Consider the following 20704-nt stretch of genomic DNA (forward strand, 5'->3'; position numbering starts at 1 on the left):
CAGCCTTCGCTTCCTGCTGCTTCGGGCTGGAGTCCAAAAAAGAAATAAGAGGGGCAGGGACAATCTGCTAAAGGGCAGGGAGCTTCAGCAAAGGGCCCAAAGAGCCACAGGCATCTCCAGAGCCGCAGGTTGCCAACTCCTAGTCTAATTCAATGTCAATGATAGTAGAGTATTTTGTAAAAGGAGGGAAGCCATATTCATTTGCAGAGAAGCTGCAAAGTAATCTTTCCTTATTTATTTTTACTCAGTGTTGGTGCCCAGCTCCCTATCATCAACTCTTGTTTTCCTGAAGAGTGTTTTTTACATAGTATTTTAATATTTTGCTCACACTTACTTTTCCACCATTTGTTTGTAGTGTGGGATTTCTCTGGCGTAGAGTAATTTGTTGACTGGTGAGTCCTGAAGTAAGAGAGAAAAGCAAGAAAAACAGGAACCAAATTAAAAAGAAAAACGAGTAAAAAGATATCCAAACATCACATATCATATTGCTTTTTCTAATTATAAAAGTCTTTCCAAGGTTTCAAATCCATAGTCACTGAGAATTACAGTACAGTGATCCCCCGATCATTGCGGGGGTTCCGTTCCAGGACCCCCCGCAACGAGCGGGTTTTCGCGAAGTAGCGCTGCGGAAGTAAAAACATCATCTGCGCATGCGCAGATGGTGTTTTTACTTCCGCAGCGCTAGTGAGGAGCCGAAGGTTGGGGGCGGCGCGGCTGTTTTAAAACGTCGCCGCCAGCATGGGGGGCTTGCCAGCACCCCCGGACCCCCAACCCGGGTTTGGGGGGCTGCTAGGAAGCCCCCCCATGCCGGCAGCGACGTTTTAAAACAGCCGCGCGGCTTCCCAACTGAGTCCCGAAGACAAACGTCAAAGGCGAACTTCCGCGTTTGTCTTCGGGACTCATTGGGAAGCCGCGCGGCTGTTTTAAAACGTCGCCACCGGCATGGGGGGCTTCCTAGCAGCCCCCCAAACCCGGGTTGGGGGTCCGGGGGGTGCTGGCAAGCCCCCCATGCCGGCGGCGACGTTTTAAAACAGCTGTGCCGCCCCCAATCTTCGCTCTCACCGTTCGCTCTCGCCGCTTTCCAGCTGAGTCCTGAAGCGAATTCGCTTCAGGACTCAGCTGGGGAGCGGCGAGAATGAACGGCGTGGGCGGGCGATGCGCGAGCGGGCGGCGGACAAGCCGTTCGCTCGCGCTCGCTCTCGCCGCTTTCCAGCTGAGTCCTGAAGCGAATTTGCTTCAGGACTCAGCTGGGGAGCGGCGAGAATGAACGGCGTGGGCGGGCGAAGGACGGGCGGCAGCGAGGAGTTTGCGTGGGCGGTGGGGAAACTCCTTGCTGATGCCCGCCGCTCGCCCCTCCCGCCAGCAAGAGGGGGAAGACCTAGGGAAGCCGCCCAGCAGCTGATCTGCCCGGCGCCATCTACGCATGCGTGCCCATAGAAAAAAGGGCACGCATGCGCAGATGGTGTTTTGACTTCCGGGTTGAAAAATCGCAAATTAGCCTGTTCGCAATGGTCGGGGACGCAATAACCGGGGGATCACTGTATATGAATTGTTACCCAATGTACCTGAGAATCATGAAATTGGGAAAACTAAAATACTGGATACTGGATAATTTGGGGAGGGGGGAGGGAACAGCTACTGAACTGGAATAGCTAGTTAGGAGGAAGAAAGAGAGTTGTTTTATTCACACATTCATTTTCAAGATGAAAGGGTTATTTATTTATTTTTGGATGATGGAGCATTGTATTTCTGGTCTCGACTAGTAGCCCAGCGGCAGAGTGTATCTTCATCAGTAATACACATGCATATATCTTTCCTCTCATTAAACCCTTCCAAATTAGCTACGGGCAATTTACAAAAGACAAACCCCAGTGGAGGGTTAAATATGTCACACTCATCCAGTAAGCTCTCCCCATATTTAGACTATGGCTAAGGGCATCCCCATGAGAGAAATGAAAAAGGAACACCTGTTATTTTGAAAGAGACAAGATAAGTAAACAATCTGGAGTCAGCCAACAAATAGGGGGGGAAAGAAAATCCTAAGTACTTTTGACTATGTCATGCAATTGACCTCCTGAACTCAATGGACTTCACTTCCAGAAGATGTGGGGAGAATCACTGGCTTATGACAGCTTTTCAAGAGAGCAATTTGGAGAGAATTATAGCTCTGGCAGGAATACTTGGCTGCAAAATAATAAAAGCCAAGAGGCAGTAGCGTAATGCTAAATGTCATGTTCAGGGATGAAAAAGCCTCATCCCTTGCTTTTTTTTTAAAGCTTTCCAACAGTGCTGGCCTGGCTGCCATTGAGAATACAACACTGGAACACATGGTCTGATCCAGGGAGGAAGGGTACAAATAACCTGCTGGGCTACTGGCACATTTAAGAGCATACGATGGAGGCATTCGCAAAATGGCTGCGGCATTTTGCACTCACAAAATGGCTGCGGCTGAGACATAGCTATTTGCAAAATGGCTACCATGACAAGTCAAAATAGAACATAAACTTAGTACAGTAAAACCCTTGGTAACTTTAAGATGGGTGGACTTCAATTCCCAGCATTCCCTAGCCAGCTTGCACTTTGCATTTTGTATATAAGTAAGTAACTTATATACTGTACATACTTAAGTAATGTATGTATATACAGTATGTACATATATATGTAACTGATGCTTTGTTTTGCAATTTTCTAATTAATTAATAATTAATTAATAATTAACTAATAGAAACAGAAACATAGAAGATTGACGGCAGAAAAAGACCTCATGGTCCATCTAGTCTGCCCTTATACTATTTCCTGTATTTTATCTTAGGATGGATAGATGTTTATCCCAGGCATGTTTACATGGATTTACCAACCATGTCTGCTGGAAATTTGTTCCAAGGATCTACTACTCTTTCAGTAAAATAATATTTTCTCACGTTACTTTTAATCTTTCCCCCAACTAACCTTCGATTGTGCCCCCTTGTTCTTGTGTTCACTTTCCTATTAAAAACACTTCCCCCCTGAACCTTATTTAACCCTTTAACATATTTAAATATTTCAATCATTTCCCCCCTTAATTAATGGAACCTTTAAAAAGCTAAGGCTACCAAATCTGGATAACAAAAATCTAGGTGGCACTAAATTAGCATCAAAGGGATATAGGAAACTGTAATTATTTTACTGCCCTCTTGCAGTTTCCAGTGGAAGTATCAGGGTATGTGTTGATACCTAAAGTCATCCCTATGAGTATGTTAAAATTTCTACACAGAGGGAGTAGAACTGATGAATAACTACATAATTTCAAATTTCAACCTGGTTTTGAGCAGTCTAAAATCTTATGTCAACCTGACGTGATTTATATCTTGTAGCTGGGCTTTTTAAGGAATCTCATTTGAAGAATGTTCTCTTTTATCAGATTTTTTTTTTTGAGTGTTTATAGCCCTAAGAGTTATTTTGCTAGGATGACCAGAGCAGCACAGTTCCGAAAGGAAATGTAGAAGAATATCAGATGCGCTGGACAAGTTTTTGAGAAAGAGACAAGACCAGTGATTTGAATGAAATGAAAATGCCCTGTATATCCAACAGGGCTTTAAAGGCTGAGGGAACTAACATATTACAGTGATCCCTCGATTTTCGCGATCTCGATCTTCGCGAAACGCTATATCGTGATTTTTCAAAAAATATTAATTAAAAATATTTTCCCACCCGATGACGTCACTCTCTTCCTTTCTCATCTTTCTTTCTCTCTCTCTTTCTCTATCTTGCTTCTTCCTCTCTCACACTCTCTTCCTCCCTCTCTCATCTCTTTCTTTCCTTCTCTCTCTTTCTCTATCTCTCCCCCTCTTGCTCTCGAGCGGCGGGCGGCGGGCGGGCAGCAGCGAGGAGCCGAAGATCGGGGTTTCCCCTTTGCGTGGGCGGCGGGGAAGACCTAGGGAAGGTTCCTTCGTCCGCCCAGCAGCTGATCTGCTCGGCAGCGCCGCAGCAGCGAGGAGCCGAAGATCGGGGTTTCCCCTTTGCGTGGGCAGCGCAACCTTCCCTGGGTCTTCCCCGCCGCCCACGCAAATGGGAAACCCTGATCTTCGGCTCCTCGCTGCTGCGGCGCTGCCGAGCAGATCAGCTGCTGGGCGGCCGAATGAACCTTCCCTGGGTCTTCCCAGGTGCGGAAGTAAAAACACCATCTGCGCATGCGCGGCCATGGAAAAAAGGGTGCGCATGCGCAGATGGTGTTTTTACTTCCGCACCACTATATCGCGAAAAATCGATTATCGCGAGGGGTCTTGGAACGGAACCCTCACGATAATCGAGGGATCACTGTATTTAGTTACCCAAGAGGAAGCAACAAGCAAGAGTTGGTATGGTCTGACCAGTTCTACGAGATATTGTGGGAGATTGTGAGAAAGCAACTTTTATAGCAAAAATGAGAAATAAAAGCTGTTTTGCAGAATATCACCTCATCTCACCTGCTTTCTAGAGCTTTAGGCTTTCCGGGCATATTTGAAAGCATTTTATAAATAATATTGCTCAGATATCTGATTAATACTTCTATTGCACTAAGCAATGATTAAGGAGATTGGGGGTTTTTTTTTAACGAAAAAGGCTTTTGAAAAAAACAACTACAGTACTTGATAGTCTTAGACCAGGGAATTATAAAAATGTAAGCTTTCTAAAAATTCTGGTACAATACAGTATAGCCAGAAGAAAAATGTAATATAGTGTTTATAGATCGTCTTTGACTTACAACCATTTGTTTAGTGACAGTCTGAAGTTGCAACATCACTGAAAAAAGTGATTTAAATGACCCTTTTTCATGCTTATAACTCTTTTAGCATACCATGCCCATGTGACCAAAATTTGGATGCTTGGCAACTGCCTCATATATTTGAAATTGTAGTGTCCCAGGGTCACGTGGTTACTTTTTATGACTTTCTGACAAACGAAGTCATTGGGGAGGCTAGGTTCACTTACGAAACCATGTTGCTAACTTAACAACTGCAGCAATTCATTTAACAACTGTGGCAAGAAAGGTCATAAAATGGGACAAAAACTTAACAACTGTCTTACTTAGCAATGGAAGTTTGGGGCATAATCGTTGTTGCAGACTGAGGACTACCTGTACATTTTAGAAAGACCTTTAGTCCTGGTATAGAGACCAAAGACTGATGTGCCCCATAAGCACTCTGGGAATCTCAAATGTCATTATAAATAAAAACGAAAAGATTTATAAGTCCGACATGAGTATGGTCACTGACTGTTTTCCACGGGCAGAAATACAGTAGTACATGGCTCTATCTCTCTCAACCATTGAAAAAGCTACATCAGCTCACTCTTTTCTACTTCATGTCAAAATGAGCCTTTTCTATCCTCCGGCTACATTTTATTTCATTGTAGGCAAATATAATCTAACTGGCAATGGTGCGCCATGGAAAAAATGCTCAGTATCCTCTCCATTAACAGACTGCTGCCTTTCACAGCTATTTTTTCTATAGCTTCACTGATGAAATTGTGAAAAGGTGGATCTGCTCCTAAAAAAAAATAAAGGCAAATTGATCAGAGTTCTGTCATTTTCCCTACCTAGCCAAGTACCAAACAAAATTAAGAGCCCATTTGCTCAAATGATTAAGCACCAGGTTAGAAATCAGGAGACTGGGAGTTCTAATCCTGCCTTAGCCATGAAAAATAGTTGGGTGGCTTTGGGCCAGTCATTATTTTCAACCCAACTCACCTCACAGGATTGTCGTGGAGAAAATCGGGGAAGAAAGGAATATTAGGTATGTTTGGCACTTTGAATTGCGGTAGAGTGGTACCTCTACTTAAGAACGCCTCTACCTAAGAACTTTGCTAGATAAGAACCGTGTGTTCAAGATTTTTTGCCTCTACTTAAGAACCATTTTCTACTTAAGAACCCAAGCTGGGAAAAATTTCCGAGGAAATTTGTGAGCGGCATGAAGGCCCGGCCAATTTCCTGCCATTCCCCCTTTAATCCTGGCCATCTGGGCTGCCAGAGGAGCCTTTCAGTGGCGCTTAAGGCGACTCTGGCAGTCCAGAGTGCACGAAGCATTTTCCTTTCTCTGGGCATTTGGACAGGGAAGAAACCTCTGCCAGCACCAAGAAACGCTTCCTTCGCTCTGGGCAGCCGAGGAGTCTCCACAGCGAAGGAAAGGCACCGGCTACAAAGTGAGCAAGCAAGAGGGGAGCCCTTCAGCATGGGAAGGAAGAGGCAACAGGTAGCAGCAGCAGCAGCCAGTGTATGGGACACAATGTATGGGAGGCAGCCTCATGCCGGGTGTATTGGAGGCGCGTGCTCCTCCTCGCTGCCTCAGATTTCCTCTTTTATTTTTTTAAGCCTTAAAGTTTTGGATTTTTTTGATTCCCCTCACCTCAACTTCTTCCTTCGGCAGCGAGTCTCCTCCTCCCCCTCCTCCCACCCAAATTGCAAGCTTTTATTTCTTTCCGAATGGGTTTGCACGCATTATTTGTTTTTACATTGATTCCTATGGGAAAAATTGCTTCTACTTAAGAATGTTTCTACTTAAGAACCTGGTCACAGAACGAATTAAGTTCTTAAGTAGAGGTACCACTGCATTTATAAAAACAATAAAGGTGGGAGAAAGAAGTAAAAAAAAATTAAACTATGATTTTTTAAAAAATAAACTAAAAATAGAAAATCTATTAATCTACTAGCGTGTTTCCCCAATAGTAAGACCCCCCCGATTGTAAGACATATGGGGGGGTTCAGGGGGGTCGGCTAATATAAGCCATACCCCGAAAGTAAGACATATGTCTTACTTTCGGGGAAACACGGTACTAAAAGCGAGGGAGGCGTCCGCTACTCCCGCCGCCGCCTTTGCTCTCCCCGCCGCGCCTGGGGCTGCCTGCCTGCCTGCTGCCGTAGCCGGGCTGGGCGCGGGGCATCCTCGGTGTTGGGCAGCAGCGGGAGGAGCCGCAGCCTCCGGAGCCGGCCAGCCGGGCGCCCCCAGGACGCGCATCGCAGACCGGCCCCGCCGCGGCGCAGGAGGGATGGAGGCCGGGCCCGACGGGCAGCCGCGCCTGCTGCGCAACGCCGCCTAACGCCGCCCGCTCGGAGGAGAAGAGGCCTCGCCCGGGCCGAAGCCGCCTTTGGTCTCCCCTCGGCGTTGGGCAGCAGGCAGGCAGGCAGCCCCAGGCACGGCGGGGAGAGCAAAGGCGGCTTCGGCCCGGGCGAGGCCTCTTCTCCTCCGGGCAGCCGCGCCTGCCGCACAACGCCGCCTAACGCCGCCCGCCCGGAGGAGAAGAGGCCTTTGCTCTCCCCGCCGCGCCTGGGGCTGCCTGCCTGCCTGCTGCCCAATGCCGAGGATGCCCCGCGCCCAGCCCGGCTACGGCAGCAGGCAGGCAGGCAGCCCCAGGCGCGGCGGGGAGACCAAAGGCGGCTTCGGCCCGGGCGAGGCCTCTTCTCCTCCGGGCAGCTGCACCTGCCACGCAACGCCACCTAACGCCGCCCGCCCGGAGGAGAAGACGCCTCGCCCGGGCCGAAGCCGCCTTTGCTCTCCCCGCCGCGCCTGGGGCTGACTGCCTGCCTGCTGCCGTAGCCGGGCTGGGCGCGGGGCATCCTCGGCGTTGGGCAGCAGTGGGAGGAGCCGCAGCCTCCGGAGCCGGCCAGCCGGGCGCCCCCAGGACGCGCATCGTGGACCGGGCCCGCCGCGGCGCAGGAGGGATGGAGGCCGGGCCCGACGGGCAGCCGCGCCTGCCGCGCAACGCCGCCTAACGCCGCCCGCCCGGAGGAGAAGAGGCCTCGCCCGGGCCGAAGCCCGAAGACGAGCCGGCCCCGGTGCCCGGGACAATATAACACATACCCCCAAAGTAAGACACAGTGGGGCTTTTGGGGGTAAAAAGATAGTAAGACACTGCCTTACTATCGGGGAAACACGGTAATTCAACCAGCTTCATTTTATCTCATTTTTGAGTGGGAGTTTAGTAGCATAACATTGTATAGTCTACAACAGAGCTGTCAACCTTGCAGTCTGTGGGCCGGAAGCATCACACACTACCATGTCCATGCCCTGCTTAGCGAAGGGGAAAAATTTTGTGACACATCATGTGATGCTGCTGTGACGCCGCAAGTTTGAGACCCCTGGTTTACAGTATATTATGCCAATGGACTATCTCCCAAGAATATACAATAGTATTAATGTAATGTACAGTAATTCATATTTATTTGAAAGTAGAATTGTTTGATCCACCATTTTAGATACCATGTCACAGAAGGAGAAAATTACATTATAAATTTACATATCTGCAAGGGAAAGTGTTTAGATGTGGGAAAGAATATGTTTTGCAATCTAGAACATTAAGCCAAGTGATGAAACTCAACTAGAAATTCCTGAAAGAGAAATGGACTAGTGAGTTTGATGGGAGTAAAGCCATTCTCAAACCATCAGCAAAAGGATTGTTGAAATTCACATTTCTGCAGGAGGGTTTGAAGCCGACCAAATCCAACCCATGACATCTTGAAACCAGAATGATGAATAATGTATTAAAACTGATCCGAAAGTGGAAAGGGATTTGGGCTCATGCACTAGGCCTCTTGTATTATAGAATTCCAAAGAATTTATTAAAAGTGTGACTAGTTGTCATATTCATATTTGAAATTAACTAGCCAATTCTGGTGAGGATATACCACAGGGGTGGGTTATAACTTCCTTCCGCACCATGCGGGCATGCACACGTATAATGGCATAAATTCCCATTTTTTTAAAAAAAAAAAGAGCCAAAAAGAAGATGGCGACATGCACATTTCCGGAATGTCGGCTTCTGCACATGTGCAGAACACCCCCCCGAAAAAAATATGAAAAAAATCCCCCCCCCCCAAAAAAAAGAAAAAAAACCCAGCAGAAAACAAGATGGAGACTGCATACACAGTGCTGGCAATTTGGCTTCTACGCTTGTGCAAAAGGGGGGGGGGGGAAACCAGAAAAAAAATCCCCCCCGCCCAAAATCTAAAAAATATAATCAAAAAAAGAGATGGCGGTACCCACAGACTGGAACCAATCGAACAAGTCCCATGACATCACCATGACATCACCAGCGGGTTGCTATCAGTTCAGGTGAACCAGGTGGAACTCACTTCTGATATACCATTTTAACTCATCTTTATTAACAATTTCAGTTTCTTCCAAGAACACTCTAGTAATTTCCCAGTCTCTATTTATCTGTCTTTTTACTCTTTTTATTTTCCTCAATAGAAACATAGAAACATACCGGTAGAAGATTGACAGCAGAAAAAGACCTCATGGTCCATCTAGTTTGCCCTTATACTATTTCCTGTATTTTATCTTAGGATGGATATATGTTTATCCCAGGCATGTTTAAGTTCAGTTACTGTGGATTTACCAACCACGTCTGCTGGAAGTTTGTTCCAAGCATCTACTACTCTTTCAGTAAAATAATATTTTCTCATGTTACTTCTACATGAGAAAATATTATTTTACTGAAATAGCAGTAGTTGCTTGGAACAAATGATATATTTTGTAGTTGTCATTCGCTCATACTGCTTATTTGAAATAAAGTATGTGAGCTTACCCTTATATTTATTTCAGGAATCATTGATTGATTCTCTTTGCCATCCATTATACCATAAACAGCCATGTCCAAATCCATAATTCCCATGTCTATGTTAGTTTATTGCTTCTCACAATATCTAGTTTTCACAGCTCACTACTTTTAGAATTGTCACTATCAGTCATAAACTTGCTACTGCTTGTCACTGCTTCATCATTGGGTCAAAGAAACCATCAGGAAGTAAGAACCTGAGGAATTATAGAATGAACTTAAAGAAATTGTTACATTTGGAACTAAGCAAAAACTGCCAAAAATACAGAGAGGGAAGAAAGCAAACTGGATGTCAGAACAAATTGTGAAAATTGCCTAGAAGGGAAGGAAGCCAAAACCAACAAAAACAAAAATATCATGGGGATTATCTTTGTTATTATTTAGGAGTCAAAAATGACTTAATGCACAATCATCCATAGGATTTTTAGTTTTCCAGCATAATGCCAACTTTAACTTATTTTTAAAACCAGGAATGCAAGGCTATCTATCATTTTCTTTTCTTTACCACCAGCTACAAATAGTACCATCTCTGTATCACAAACCACTAAATGTTTTGCTCTTCAGTTGTGATTCCAGCTGTTTTTGCTTCTATTCCTACCACTGGATTAATATGCATTCTTGCCTTTCTCTCAGTCCCATCTCTATTCTGAACCATTTTGTTTCCTAAAACTCATTTTTAACAGGATCTCTTTGTTCACTTGTAATGGTTCCAAAGAACGCCTTACTATAAACAGCAAAGCAGAGGTCAGCCTGCTTCATGTATTTTTTCACTTCCTTCATTAGCCATCTTGCCTTTTCTGAAACCTGTTTATTCATTGGGCATTACTTCCCCTACATAAGGCTCTAATATTCTTTTAAAATAAACAAACAAACACTGCATAAGAAATTATGCCAGGATCTGATAATCTGGGCCTTCTCTTGCATCTTATGTATTTATTTATTTATTTCCTAAATTTATATGCCACTCATCTCATTCTGCAAAGTAAATTCTTGGCAGCTTAGAAATTAAAATAATAAATGTTAAATATTAAATATATTGGATACAAAGATAAGAAACAGAAGATAAAATTGGTACAGTGTGGCACCTTCCTTGTTATTTTACCAGCCATCTCCAACATACAGTGTTCCTATTAATATCCCATGTCAATTGGCAGAGCCAGTATATTATAGTAATTAAATATTGAAGCATCGGCAGAAATCACCAAAATCAGGTTTCTCTCTTCCAGGTAGGGATACATCCAGTTCGTGAGCCAAAGATGATAATTCTCCCTGCCACAGATGTTATGTTTCTATCCAATGTCTAATTAATGTAATTTAAGAGGACCCTGTATCCTTATGGGAGGGTATATCCTATTCCGGACAATCATATTTCCCAAATCTCAAAACTCCAGAATCAATAGCAACACTTTCTTATTTAGGTTTAGCTTGTTCTGTCATACAGAAAGCTTTACAACCTAAAGCATTTAGAAGCTCTGTAACCAGCTAATCCTAAACTTGCAGGAAAGTAAAATTTAAATGAATATTATTAATATATTGGTATAGTATATTGTATATATAGTATATTATATAGTATATAGTATATATACTATATTAGTATATTAGTATATCAAATATTGTGGTAGACAAGAGAGAACTTTTGCAGAACTGCCAAGAACTGCCAAAGATGTGAACAAAAATATCCAGAACTATTTTCTTGCAGTCTTTGAAAAGATCGGAATGGAATTACTGCAAAAAAGGACCACAAGTCTCCAAGTGTTCTCCCAGGATTTTCAAAAGCCACCAAGCGATCCAGCAAAATGAACAAATATAATCTGCTTTCTCTAAGATATAATGAATATCACTATCTTCTTCACCAGTTGGGCTAAATATGGAACACTGAACAACAACTGATAGATGTTAAAACTGATCCAGTCCAAAGATAGTCTTGACTTCACCGTAGCCTCTTCTAAGGAACTATTAATGAGCTGAGTACAACTCATACACCAGAATGATCTTTAGGGGCCTAAATTAGTTATGTGGAGGAGGGTTACAATAAACAAACGATAGCTCACTTGTTGCCTCCAGAAACAAATAATGTAACTGACTCGGATAAATGTTATTACATGATAGGTAGATACACTAGGCATTTTTAAAAATGACACGAGCAGCATGAAACAGATAATTTTGTCCAGAAAGAACCTCTCAAACTGGCTCCTAGCATACATTAATAAAAGCATAAGCATAAATAAATAACTAAATAAAAGTGGAAGCAAAAACAAAACTTGAGCCTTAGCTCAAGACACCAATAGCAGCAGCCACTTGAAAAAGTACCCAACAACTCAGTGTCTCTTCAACTGCTGCTTCTAGAAATGATAAAACTAATGTGGGAATTAAATGTCCGGAAGAAATGGTGTAGATAAGATTCAGGTTATCAAATATATGATGCCCTCTTAGCATTCCCAAACTAAGTTTCCTTCCATTGTACCTGTTTACAGTTAAAAATCTCCATTTTGGCTATGTAGATTGAAGCTATGGAATTATAGCTCAATCTTCCTGAGAGATACTAGATTGGACAAGACTTCATTATTCTGTTTGGTATGGAACAAAACAGTAGTATGTAGCCCTGATTCACCTAGGTGAAGCACACTAAAATCACATATACTCAAATTCATGTACTCCCTGTTTAGTCCATGCCTACATATGCAGACTTACCCTGCCAACTTTGTGTTCAGCGGTTGTGCATGCATCAATAAATGTCTGAGCAATGACGGTGAGATTTGCATCCACATTGTCAGAGACACGCACATCGAAAATGAATTGTGGGTTCTTGAGTGTATTCACCCAGAAGCGCAGCAGCAGACTGAGATAGGTGGAAGAAAAAAAATACGTTAAAATTGAGGGATCCATGACATCTTTCAGTTGCTAATCTCTAAACCTCTATCTTCCTCCAACTGTGAGCAAATCTGCCATTGATCAGCCCATGCAAATCTCACCTGTTGGTTTTCCAGATATGCAAAGTCTCGGGTTCAGTAACCCCGTGCCTTGTTGCCAATTCATCCAATTGGTCAAATAGATACTTGACAGCAATTGGTACTGGCCGGTTTACACTCAGCACTGCCTGGAACACATCGTCCACAAACTTCTGTAGTGTTCCCTAGGGAGGGTCAAGAAGAGGAAAAGAAAGGTCTTAAGAGACATGCTGCTGCATTTTTTTCAATGAACAAAAAATGCAAAACATCATCAAAATGCCACTATCTAAATGCTGCACGTATTACAAAATAATCACTGCATTCCTGACACTTGCAAGCTCTAGGATGCCTTAGCTCTGTGCTGGCAAACCTACGACAAGTGTGCCAGAGCTGCTGGTCTGAGGCTTTGTGCATTTGAGGACTGAATGGGATACCGGGAAGGGAGGCATGTCCCAGTGGCTGATTAGTTCGCACAGAGTCGGCCTTCTCCGGGTCCCTTTGGCCAAGCAATGCCAACTGGCAGGACCATGGGGAAGAGCCTTCTCTGTTGCGGCCCCGGTCCTCTGGAACCAACTCCCCACAAGAGAGTCATACCGCCCCCACTCTCCTCGTCTTTCAAAAGGCATTGAAAACACACTTATGCCAGCAGGCCTGGGGCCGTGAGTGATAGTTTCCGCTCCAGCCAGTGGTATGAATGAGGGATGTTTGAATGTTATTTATATTGGGTTTTATTGTTTTCACTTGTTTTTATTTTTTGTATTAGGCTATTTTAATCTTCATTATTATTTTATTGCTGTAAGTAGCCCTGAGTCCGCTAAAAGAAGAGCAGCCTAAAAATTTGATAGATAGATAGATAGATAGATAGATAGATAGATAGATAGATAGATAGCAGACAGACAGATAGAATAGAATAAAATAAAATAGAATAAAATAGAATAAAATAAAATAAATAAAAATTAAAAAATTAAAAACACCATGCTTTTCTCTTACCTTCATGGAAAGCAGGCGAGTGAGATAGATCTCAGGAATAGCCTTTGCCCGCTCTCGCAGGCTGCTGCGCCGGCCTTGCTGCTGTTTTGTGGCCTCTGGTTCTTCTGTGGGCTTTACCAGGTGCCAGAGGCGTAGCCCCCCCTCCTCTCCGTCCTCTAGCATTGGGGTGTCTGGAAGGGAAGCAGAAAGATTCATCTGACTATAAGACAAGCCATTCCCACATTTGCCACATTTTCCTGACAGCCATCTTGCCTTTGGGATGTAAACATTATCCATACCCCAATCTTGGGTAACAGCAATGACTGCAGTCAAAAGTATGAAGGAAAAAATGAGGCCTCTAGAAAGGAGGCTCAGAAAATCTTTGTGTGGCCTCTGCAGCCAAAAAGTACAGTAGACAGAGGCCTGGATCACAGAGAAAAATCTACATAATCGCTGTTGATAATGTTACTTATCTGAGTAGTGAAACATCTGGGAATCTCAAAACATTACAAATATGAGGAGTGATTTATGCTTTCTGCTGCCCTCCTAATGTGCTGAATGACAATTCCCATTATTCTTGAGACAATACAGTCACTGGTGTTAAGCAGTGCTGGACGGTAGAGAAAGAAACCACGTTACATGAGGCAGTAATGGTCCAAAACCAAATGTTTCTGCCTTTATTCAACCGTGTTCCAGAATTGGCTGGATCCATTCAACCCCAAAGAACCCACATTATGCCTTACAAACCGTGCATGAACACAGCCATGCTTTTGCTTTGAGTGACACTCACTTTCTCCAGAGAAGAAGTTTTGACCTGTGCCTTGGGAAATGTCATTGTGAAGGCGAGGAATGAGACTGACTGTGGCCCCATCAGGAACCTGTGGAAAGAGGAACGGAGGACCACAAATAATAAAAAAATAGTGAAGCAGGGCAGAGCGGCTGTGTCAGAGAGCTAATACTATCTAATGCAGGTAGTTGTAGATGGAATAGTTGTTATCTTCCAAGGGCTGCATTTATGTTTTTAAGGGTTCTGCAGAAAAGTAATGAAGGGGGGGGGCAACATATTTTTATGATTGGGGGAGGGTTTCCAGTTTAGAAGTAGCAAACACAATGCCCCTGCAGTTCTAAGCCACATAGAAGCTTAAGATACCCATTTTCCTTCTCAGGGATTGGGTAAAACTGGAGACTTGGATTTTCAGCATTTTTGCTGCTGAAATTGGTGGTATATTCTTAAAAACTGGGAAATATGATTGGGGAATGTGCATGGCCAGCAAATTGTTCCATCCCAGCCTCTCTTCTCCCCCCTCCCCCCTCCCGCCCCATTCTTTTCTTCACTCTCTTTTCATTCGCTCGCTGTACCTTGTAATGTTGCAACGTGTTGAGCCTCTTCCACTGGTTCTGCATGACTGAAGTCAGGTCCTCATCTGAAAGGGTCAGGTGGCCAGCAACCCCTGAGCGCCATTCTGAGGGTGGGCGTGAGGGAGAAAAAGTAACAGGTAAGAGACTCGCACTTTCCATGTCTTTCCCTTTCCCCCTAAACAACACAATCTGTGAAGCCACGAGTCCAGGACACAACACCAAATTAGCCCACCTCATCTAATTGGGATGACTAAAAGAAGGAGGTATCTTACCTCCTTTATGTATGGTCTGTTAGGTTGTGTGATTGTTTTTTATAATAAGGGTTTTAAATTGTTTTGAACATTAGATTTGTACATTGTGTATTGTTTTTGTGAGCCGCTCCGAGTCCTTGGAGAGGGGCGGCATACAAATCTAATAAATTATTATTATTATGTCAATGCAACACAGCAAATGAGATCACTATGCTGGATTTCATATTTCATCACCAGTTCCCAAGCACCTAGGACTGTGTGATGTAGCGGCGAATTATGTTCGCCGATCCCAGTAAAGCGTCCTTTTGCAATTGACAGATGGAGATTTTGTCAATTCCGATGGTTTTCAAACGTCCGCTGAGATCCTTTGGTAATACGCCCAGCGTGCCAAGTACCACTAGGACCACTTTCACTGGCTTATGCCAGATTCGTTGCAGCTCAATTTTTAGATCTTCATATTTCACTAATTTCTCTAGCTGCTTCTCCTCAATTCTGCTGTCCCCTGGGATTGCGATGTCAATGATCCATACTTTCTTTTTCTCCACAATCAGGATGTCTGGTGTGCTATGCTTCAGAATTCGGTCAGTCTGAAGTCGGAAGTCCCACAGTAGTTTTGCTTGCTCATTTTCGACCACTTTTTCGGGCTTATGATCCCACCAGTTCTTTGCCACTGGTAAATGGTAGTTCCGGCACAAGTTCCAGTGGATCATCTGTGCCACAGCATCATGTCTATGCTTGTAGTCAGTCTGTGCGATCTTTTTGCAGCAGCTGAGTATGTGATCGATTGTTTCATCTGTTTCTTTACAGAGTCTGCACTTTGGATCATCTGTTGATTTTTCAATTCTGGCTGGAGGGGTTGGGTGTGGGAGGCACTGTTCTTCAGTGGTTCTCCTCATACCTCTCTGGTCGGTCGCAGTCGGTGTTAGTGGGGGGTCAGAGGTCGACCTCTAGGTCTCTCCCTTGTGGGGTGCCTCAGGGGTCGGTCCTCTCTCCCCTACTAGGTGAGATCATCCAAGGGCATGGGGTGAGGTATCATCAATACGCCGATGATACCCAGTTATACATCTCCACCCCATGTCCAGCCAACGAAGCAGTGGAAGTGATGTGCCGGTGCCTGGAGGATGTTGGGGCCTGGATGAGTGTCAACAAACTTAAGCTCAACCCAGACAAGACGGAGTGGCTGTGGGTCTTACCTCCCAAGGACAATTCCATCTGTCCGTCCATTACCCTAGGGGGAGAATCACTGGCCCCCTCAGAGAAGGTTCGCAACTTGGGCGTCCTCCTCGACCCACAGCTCACATTAGAGAAACATCTTTCAGCTGTGGCGAGGGGGGCGTTTGCCCAGGTTCACCTTGTGCATCAGTTGCGACCCTACTTGGACCGGGAGTCACTGCTCACAGTCACTCATGCCCTCATCACCTCGAAACTCGACTACTGTAATGCTCTCTACATGGGGCTACCTTTGAAAAATGTTCGGAAACTTCAGATCATGCAGAATGCAGCTGCGAGAGCAATCATGGGCTTTCCCAAATATGCCCATGTTACACCAACACTCCGCAGTCTGCATTGGTTGCCGATCAGTTTCCGATCACAATTCAAAGTGTTGGCTATGACCTATAAAGCCCTTCATGGCACCGGACCAGATTATCTCAGGGACCGCCTTCTGCTGCACGAATCCCAGCGACCAGTTAGGTCCCACAGAGTGGATCTTCTCTGGGTCCCATCAACTAAAGAATGTCGCTTGGCGGGACCCAGGGGAAGAGCCTTCTCTGTGGCGGCCCCGGCCCTCTGGAACCAACTCCCCCCAAAGATTAGAATTGCCCCCACCCTCCTTGCCTTTCGTAAGCTGCTTAAAACCCACCTCTGCCGTCAGGCATGGGGGAATTGAGACCCTCTTCTCCCTAGGCCTTTACAATTCTATGCATGGTATGTATGTATGTATGTATGTATGTTTGGTTTTTTATATTAATGGGTTTTTAATTGTTTCTAACATCAGACTACTATTGTACACTGCTTTATTGTTGCTGTTAGCCGCCCCGAGTCTCTGGAGAGGGGCGGCATACAAATCCAATAAATAAATAAATAAATAAATTTGTTCTAATGGCCTGTTCTTGTGCCGCCAGTATTAGTCCTTCTGTCTCCTTTTTGAGTGTTCCACTTGTAAGCCATGACCAGGTCTTTTCTTTATCCACTTTGCCTTCAATCTTCTCCAAGAACTGTCCATGCAATGCCTTGTTCTGCCAACTGTCCATACGACAATGAGTTACATTTTTTCTGTACTGGTCCTTAGTTTGCTTCACCTTGAGAAGCTTCCTATTGTTGACCCTTCACATAGTCAGCTAATGCATGCTTCTCTTCTTCTACTGTCTGCTTCACTTGTAAAAGTCCTCTGTCGCCTATTTTCCTTGGTAAATACAGTCTGTCAACGTCACTGCGGGGGTGTAGTGCATGATGGATCGTCATTAATTTTCTGGTTTTCTTGTCCAGGTTGTCCAGCTCTTCTTGAGTCCAGTTCACTATGCCAGCTGTGTATCTAATGACAGGTATGACTCACGTATTTATAGCATTATTATTATTATTATTATTATTATTATTATTATTATTATTACCTAAGTCAAGGGAATGCACAGAGGGCCGCTGAGAGAAAGGCACACCCTTGAACACCTGGTCCAAGATTTTTTCCTTCACTTGGGTGATAGTATCTGTGTCGAGGACGCGGGCTGGGATACGCTGTGTTTCGGCCCCACCACCGGGCCCTCCCCGCACCAAGACTGTCAGAGTGAGGGGCCGATATTCCACATCCTCCCGGAGCAGCCGGCTGTCATTCAGAGTCCGCTTGGCCTTGCCTGTCACAGCATCCACCGGGCCTTTATCCACCTGGTACTTAATGGCACGGAAAAGCATGTACAAGGGCTCACCAGCTACCTCCTGCAGCAAGAAAGACAAAAGGGATGAATCTCGTTCTCTGCAGTTGAAACAGCACCTGCTCTGTATACCTAGCACCACGTTCCCTCAGGAAATTCAAATACAAGTAGACCTCGACTTACAACTGTTACGTTACGGCACTGAAAAGTGACTTAGGACTTGTTTTTCACACTTACAACCATTGCGGCAACCCCACGGTGGTCATGTGATCAAAATTTAGATGTTTTGCAACTGACTCATATTTATGATGGTTGCGGTGTCCTGGGGTCATGTGATCACACGTTGTGACCTTCTGATAAGCTAAGTCAATGGGAAAGCCAGATTTGTTGACAACTGTGTAACCAACTTACTGGTTGCAATGATTCACTTAACAATTGTGATTGTAAATTGGGGCAAAATTCACTTATTGTGTTTTTTGGAGTATAATAACCTCCCCCCCCCCAAAAGAAGATGAAAATTTGGGTGCGTTTTATACTCCGAATGTAGCTTTTACTAAACTTTTTTTTAGTCCTAATGAAGTGCTAATGCGATCAGTGAAGCAATCTTCCTTGTGCTTTGTTGGCAAGCAATCTTCCCTGCTTTGTTAGCAAAGCGATTGTCCCCTTGCCTGATTTTCTCATTGTTTCTCTCTGAAGAGAAAGAGAGAGAAGCGTTTTAGAAACTGTTTTTTATCCCCAACCAGGGGATTAAAAAGTAAGCACACATGCTCAAAACCAGCCAACTAATGTGCTGAAGCTGACCAGACTAAAAACTAGTCAGATGAATACCTGGTAGTCAGATTATTTTTTCCTTATTTTCCACCCCCAAAACTAAGGTGTGTCTTATACTCCGGTGCATCTTATATTCCGAAAAATACAGTAAGTGTCTCGCTTAGCAACAGAAATTTTGGGCTCAATCATAAATCAAAGACTAGCTGCACTGACTTTCAAAATCTTTTTTGGGGGTGGGGGAAGTATTCTGGTCAAGCACAAAACACAATTGGTGATATTATCTTCTAAACAAAAATAGACATCCATCTAGGAGACCATTTATGAATGGTATAATAACAAGCATAAGGGATAGACAAGATTTTCATGAGCTCATAGAAAGGCTTAGATTATTTGCATAATTTCAATTCAAAGCAGAATACACTGTTAATCAGTCAGTCAATTATTTGCTGTGACCACAATAATTTGACTTATCATAAAAAAGGAAGAAAATTGGTGATAAAAAAAGAAAAAAGAGAAAGAAAAGGAATACAAAAGAAATAAGTAAATAACCCTACCATTAACAGTTTTAAGAATTTCTAATTTAAAGCATTGGCAATGTAAATAAGTTGATTGGTTTCTAAATATGCTCTGTGCAAATAAGAAAAATAAACAAAATGTCGACAAATTCACCCCTAAGTTGCATGACTTCTCAGATTCAAAGAACTTTCATGTTGTAGATTTGGAGAGGGTAAAAGTTTTTACTTGTACTAAAGTGAAAGGCTGGCTGTTGTATAAAATAGACTGATTGTGTAGGAAAAGAAAGATTATGTACAAACAAAAATGCATTTGTAGCAACTAAGACAATCTCTTTTGGCTTCTTTGCCTACTACTGGTGAATACTTTTTTGGCAATTCAAAAAGATGGAAGGATGGGAGCACCAAGGAGGAAAACCAGGAAATGACAGGAGGGAAAGTGATAGAAAGGTATTTGCAAACAGATGAGGTCAAAAGATGAAAAGGCGCAGAAGAAAAGACCATACTGAAGATTAGTTGCCAAGATGCAGGCCGCCTCTACCAGTAATTAAAGTGATGCAGTCACCCACATGAAGGATTTTGAAAGCAGAGTAAGAATGAAATAGAAGGGAAATAATAATAACAGAGAATTTCTCTATGTGAGGGCAATGAAAACCAATGTGGAGTTATTAAAACCCAGATGCAAACTGTCCAGGCAACAAAAAAGATAAAGATCGATTATTTGCTGGTTTTTCAGTACAATCTATTCTCAAGTGCCTCTGCTCATTTGGGGAAAGTTGTGAGGACAGTAGGGAAAGCAGAAGTTCCTTTTAGAATTGAAAGACTAAAAAGGCAGAAATAACTCAAGTTACACCTAACAGGATGTTATCTGATTGCCCAGAAACAGGAACAGAAAGTGTGGTAAGATTTTTCTCAGATTTTCAACAGTTTCAGTAGCAGACATAAAGAATTTAGAACAGGCAAAAATGGTATGAATGGATCCGTAACAAAAATAAAACACAATAATACAGAGTATAGGTGTACATGCAAAAGATTTAAACACATTAACATATTATGCTTTATTAACTTATTGAATTGTATATAGTTTACTAAATATATAGAGTTGTGATTTGTGACTTTAAGGTGTAAAAATATATGGTATTGGAACCATAAAAACAATTGTATAAACCTTCCTTTTTATTAATAAAAAACAATAAAATTTAAAAAAAGAATTTAAAACAGGCAAGGAAACAAAATGGCCACACATTAGACAAAGGATTCACAATGTTGCAAAGCTAGGCCCATTGCCCTGGTCCCGCTCCCTATAAAACCAATTTAAATCTAGATTTTACAATTCAGCATGGTGCCCAATGCTTACCCTGAGATAGGAGTAGAGACATATGGACATCCAATTGGTCAGTAGCTTCTCCACCATGGTCTCCGTCCTATGAAATAATAGCAGAGTTTAACAATGTTACAGC

At 43.5% G+C, this 20704-nt stretch overlaps 1 protein-coding gene across 3 annotated transcripts in view; it reads right to left on the reverse strand.

The window, feature by feature from the left end:
- PLXNB3 (plexin B3) overlaps window positions 1-20704 on the reverse strand; it is a 100630-nt gene that overhangs the window by 2996 nt on the left and 76930 nt on the right. For all 3 annotated transcript variants that reach the window (XM_070741350.1, XM_070741351.1, XM_070741349.1), the window contains exons 24-31: window positions 20602-20668; window positions 17707-18025; window positions 14847-14950; window positions 14278-14365; window positions 13509-13678; window positions 12543-12703; window positions 12262-12409; window positions 335-399 (exon numbers count right to left, since the gene is read on the reverse strand). In XM_070741350.1, coding sequence (XP_070597451.1) covers window positions 335-399; window positions 12262-12409; window positions 12543-12703; window positions 13509-13678; window positions 14278-14365; window positions 14847-14950; window positions 17707-18025; window positions 20602-20668 — 1122 coding nt within the window. The remainder of the gene's footprint in view (window positions 1-334; window positions 400-12261; window positions 12410-12542; window positions 12704-13508; window positions 13679-14277; window positions 14366-14846; window positions 14951-17706; window positions 18026-20601; window positions 20669-20704) is intronic.

This window comes from Erythrolamprus reginae, chromosome 2 (genome assembly GCF_031021105.1).
Source record: "Erythrolamprus reginae isolate rEryReg1 chromosome 2, rEryReg1.hap1, whole genome shotgun sequence".
NCBI lineage: Eukaryota > Metazoa > Chordata > Lepidosauria > Squamata > Dipsadidae > Erythrolamprus > Erythrolamprus reginae.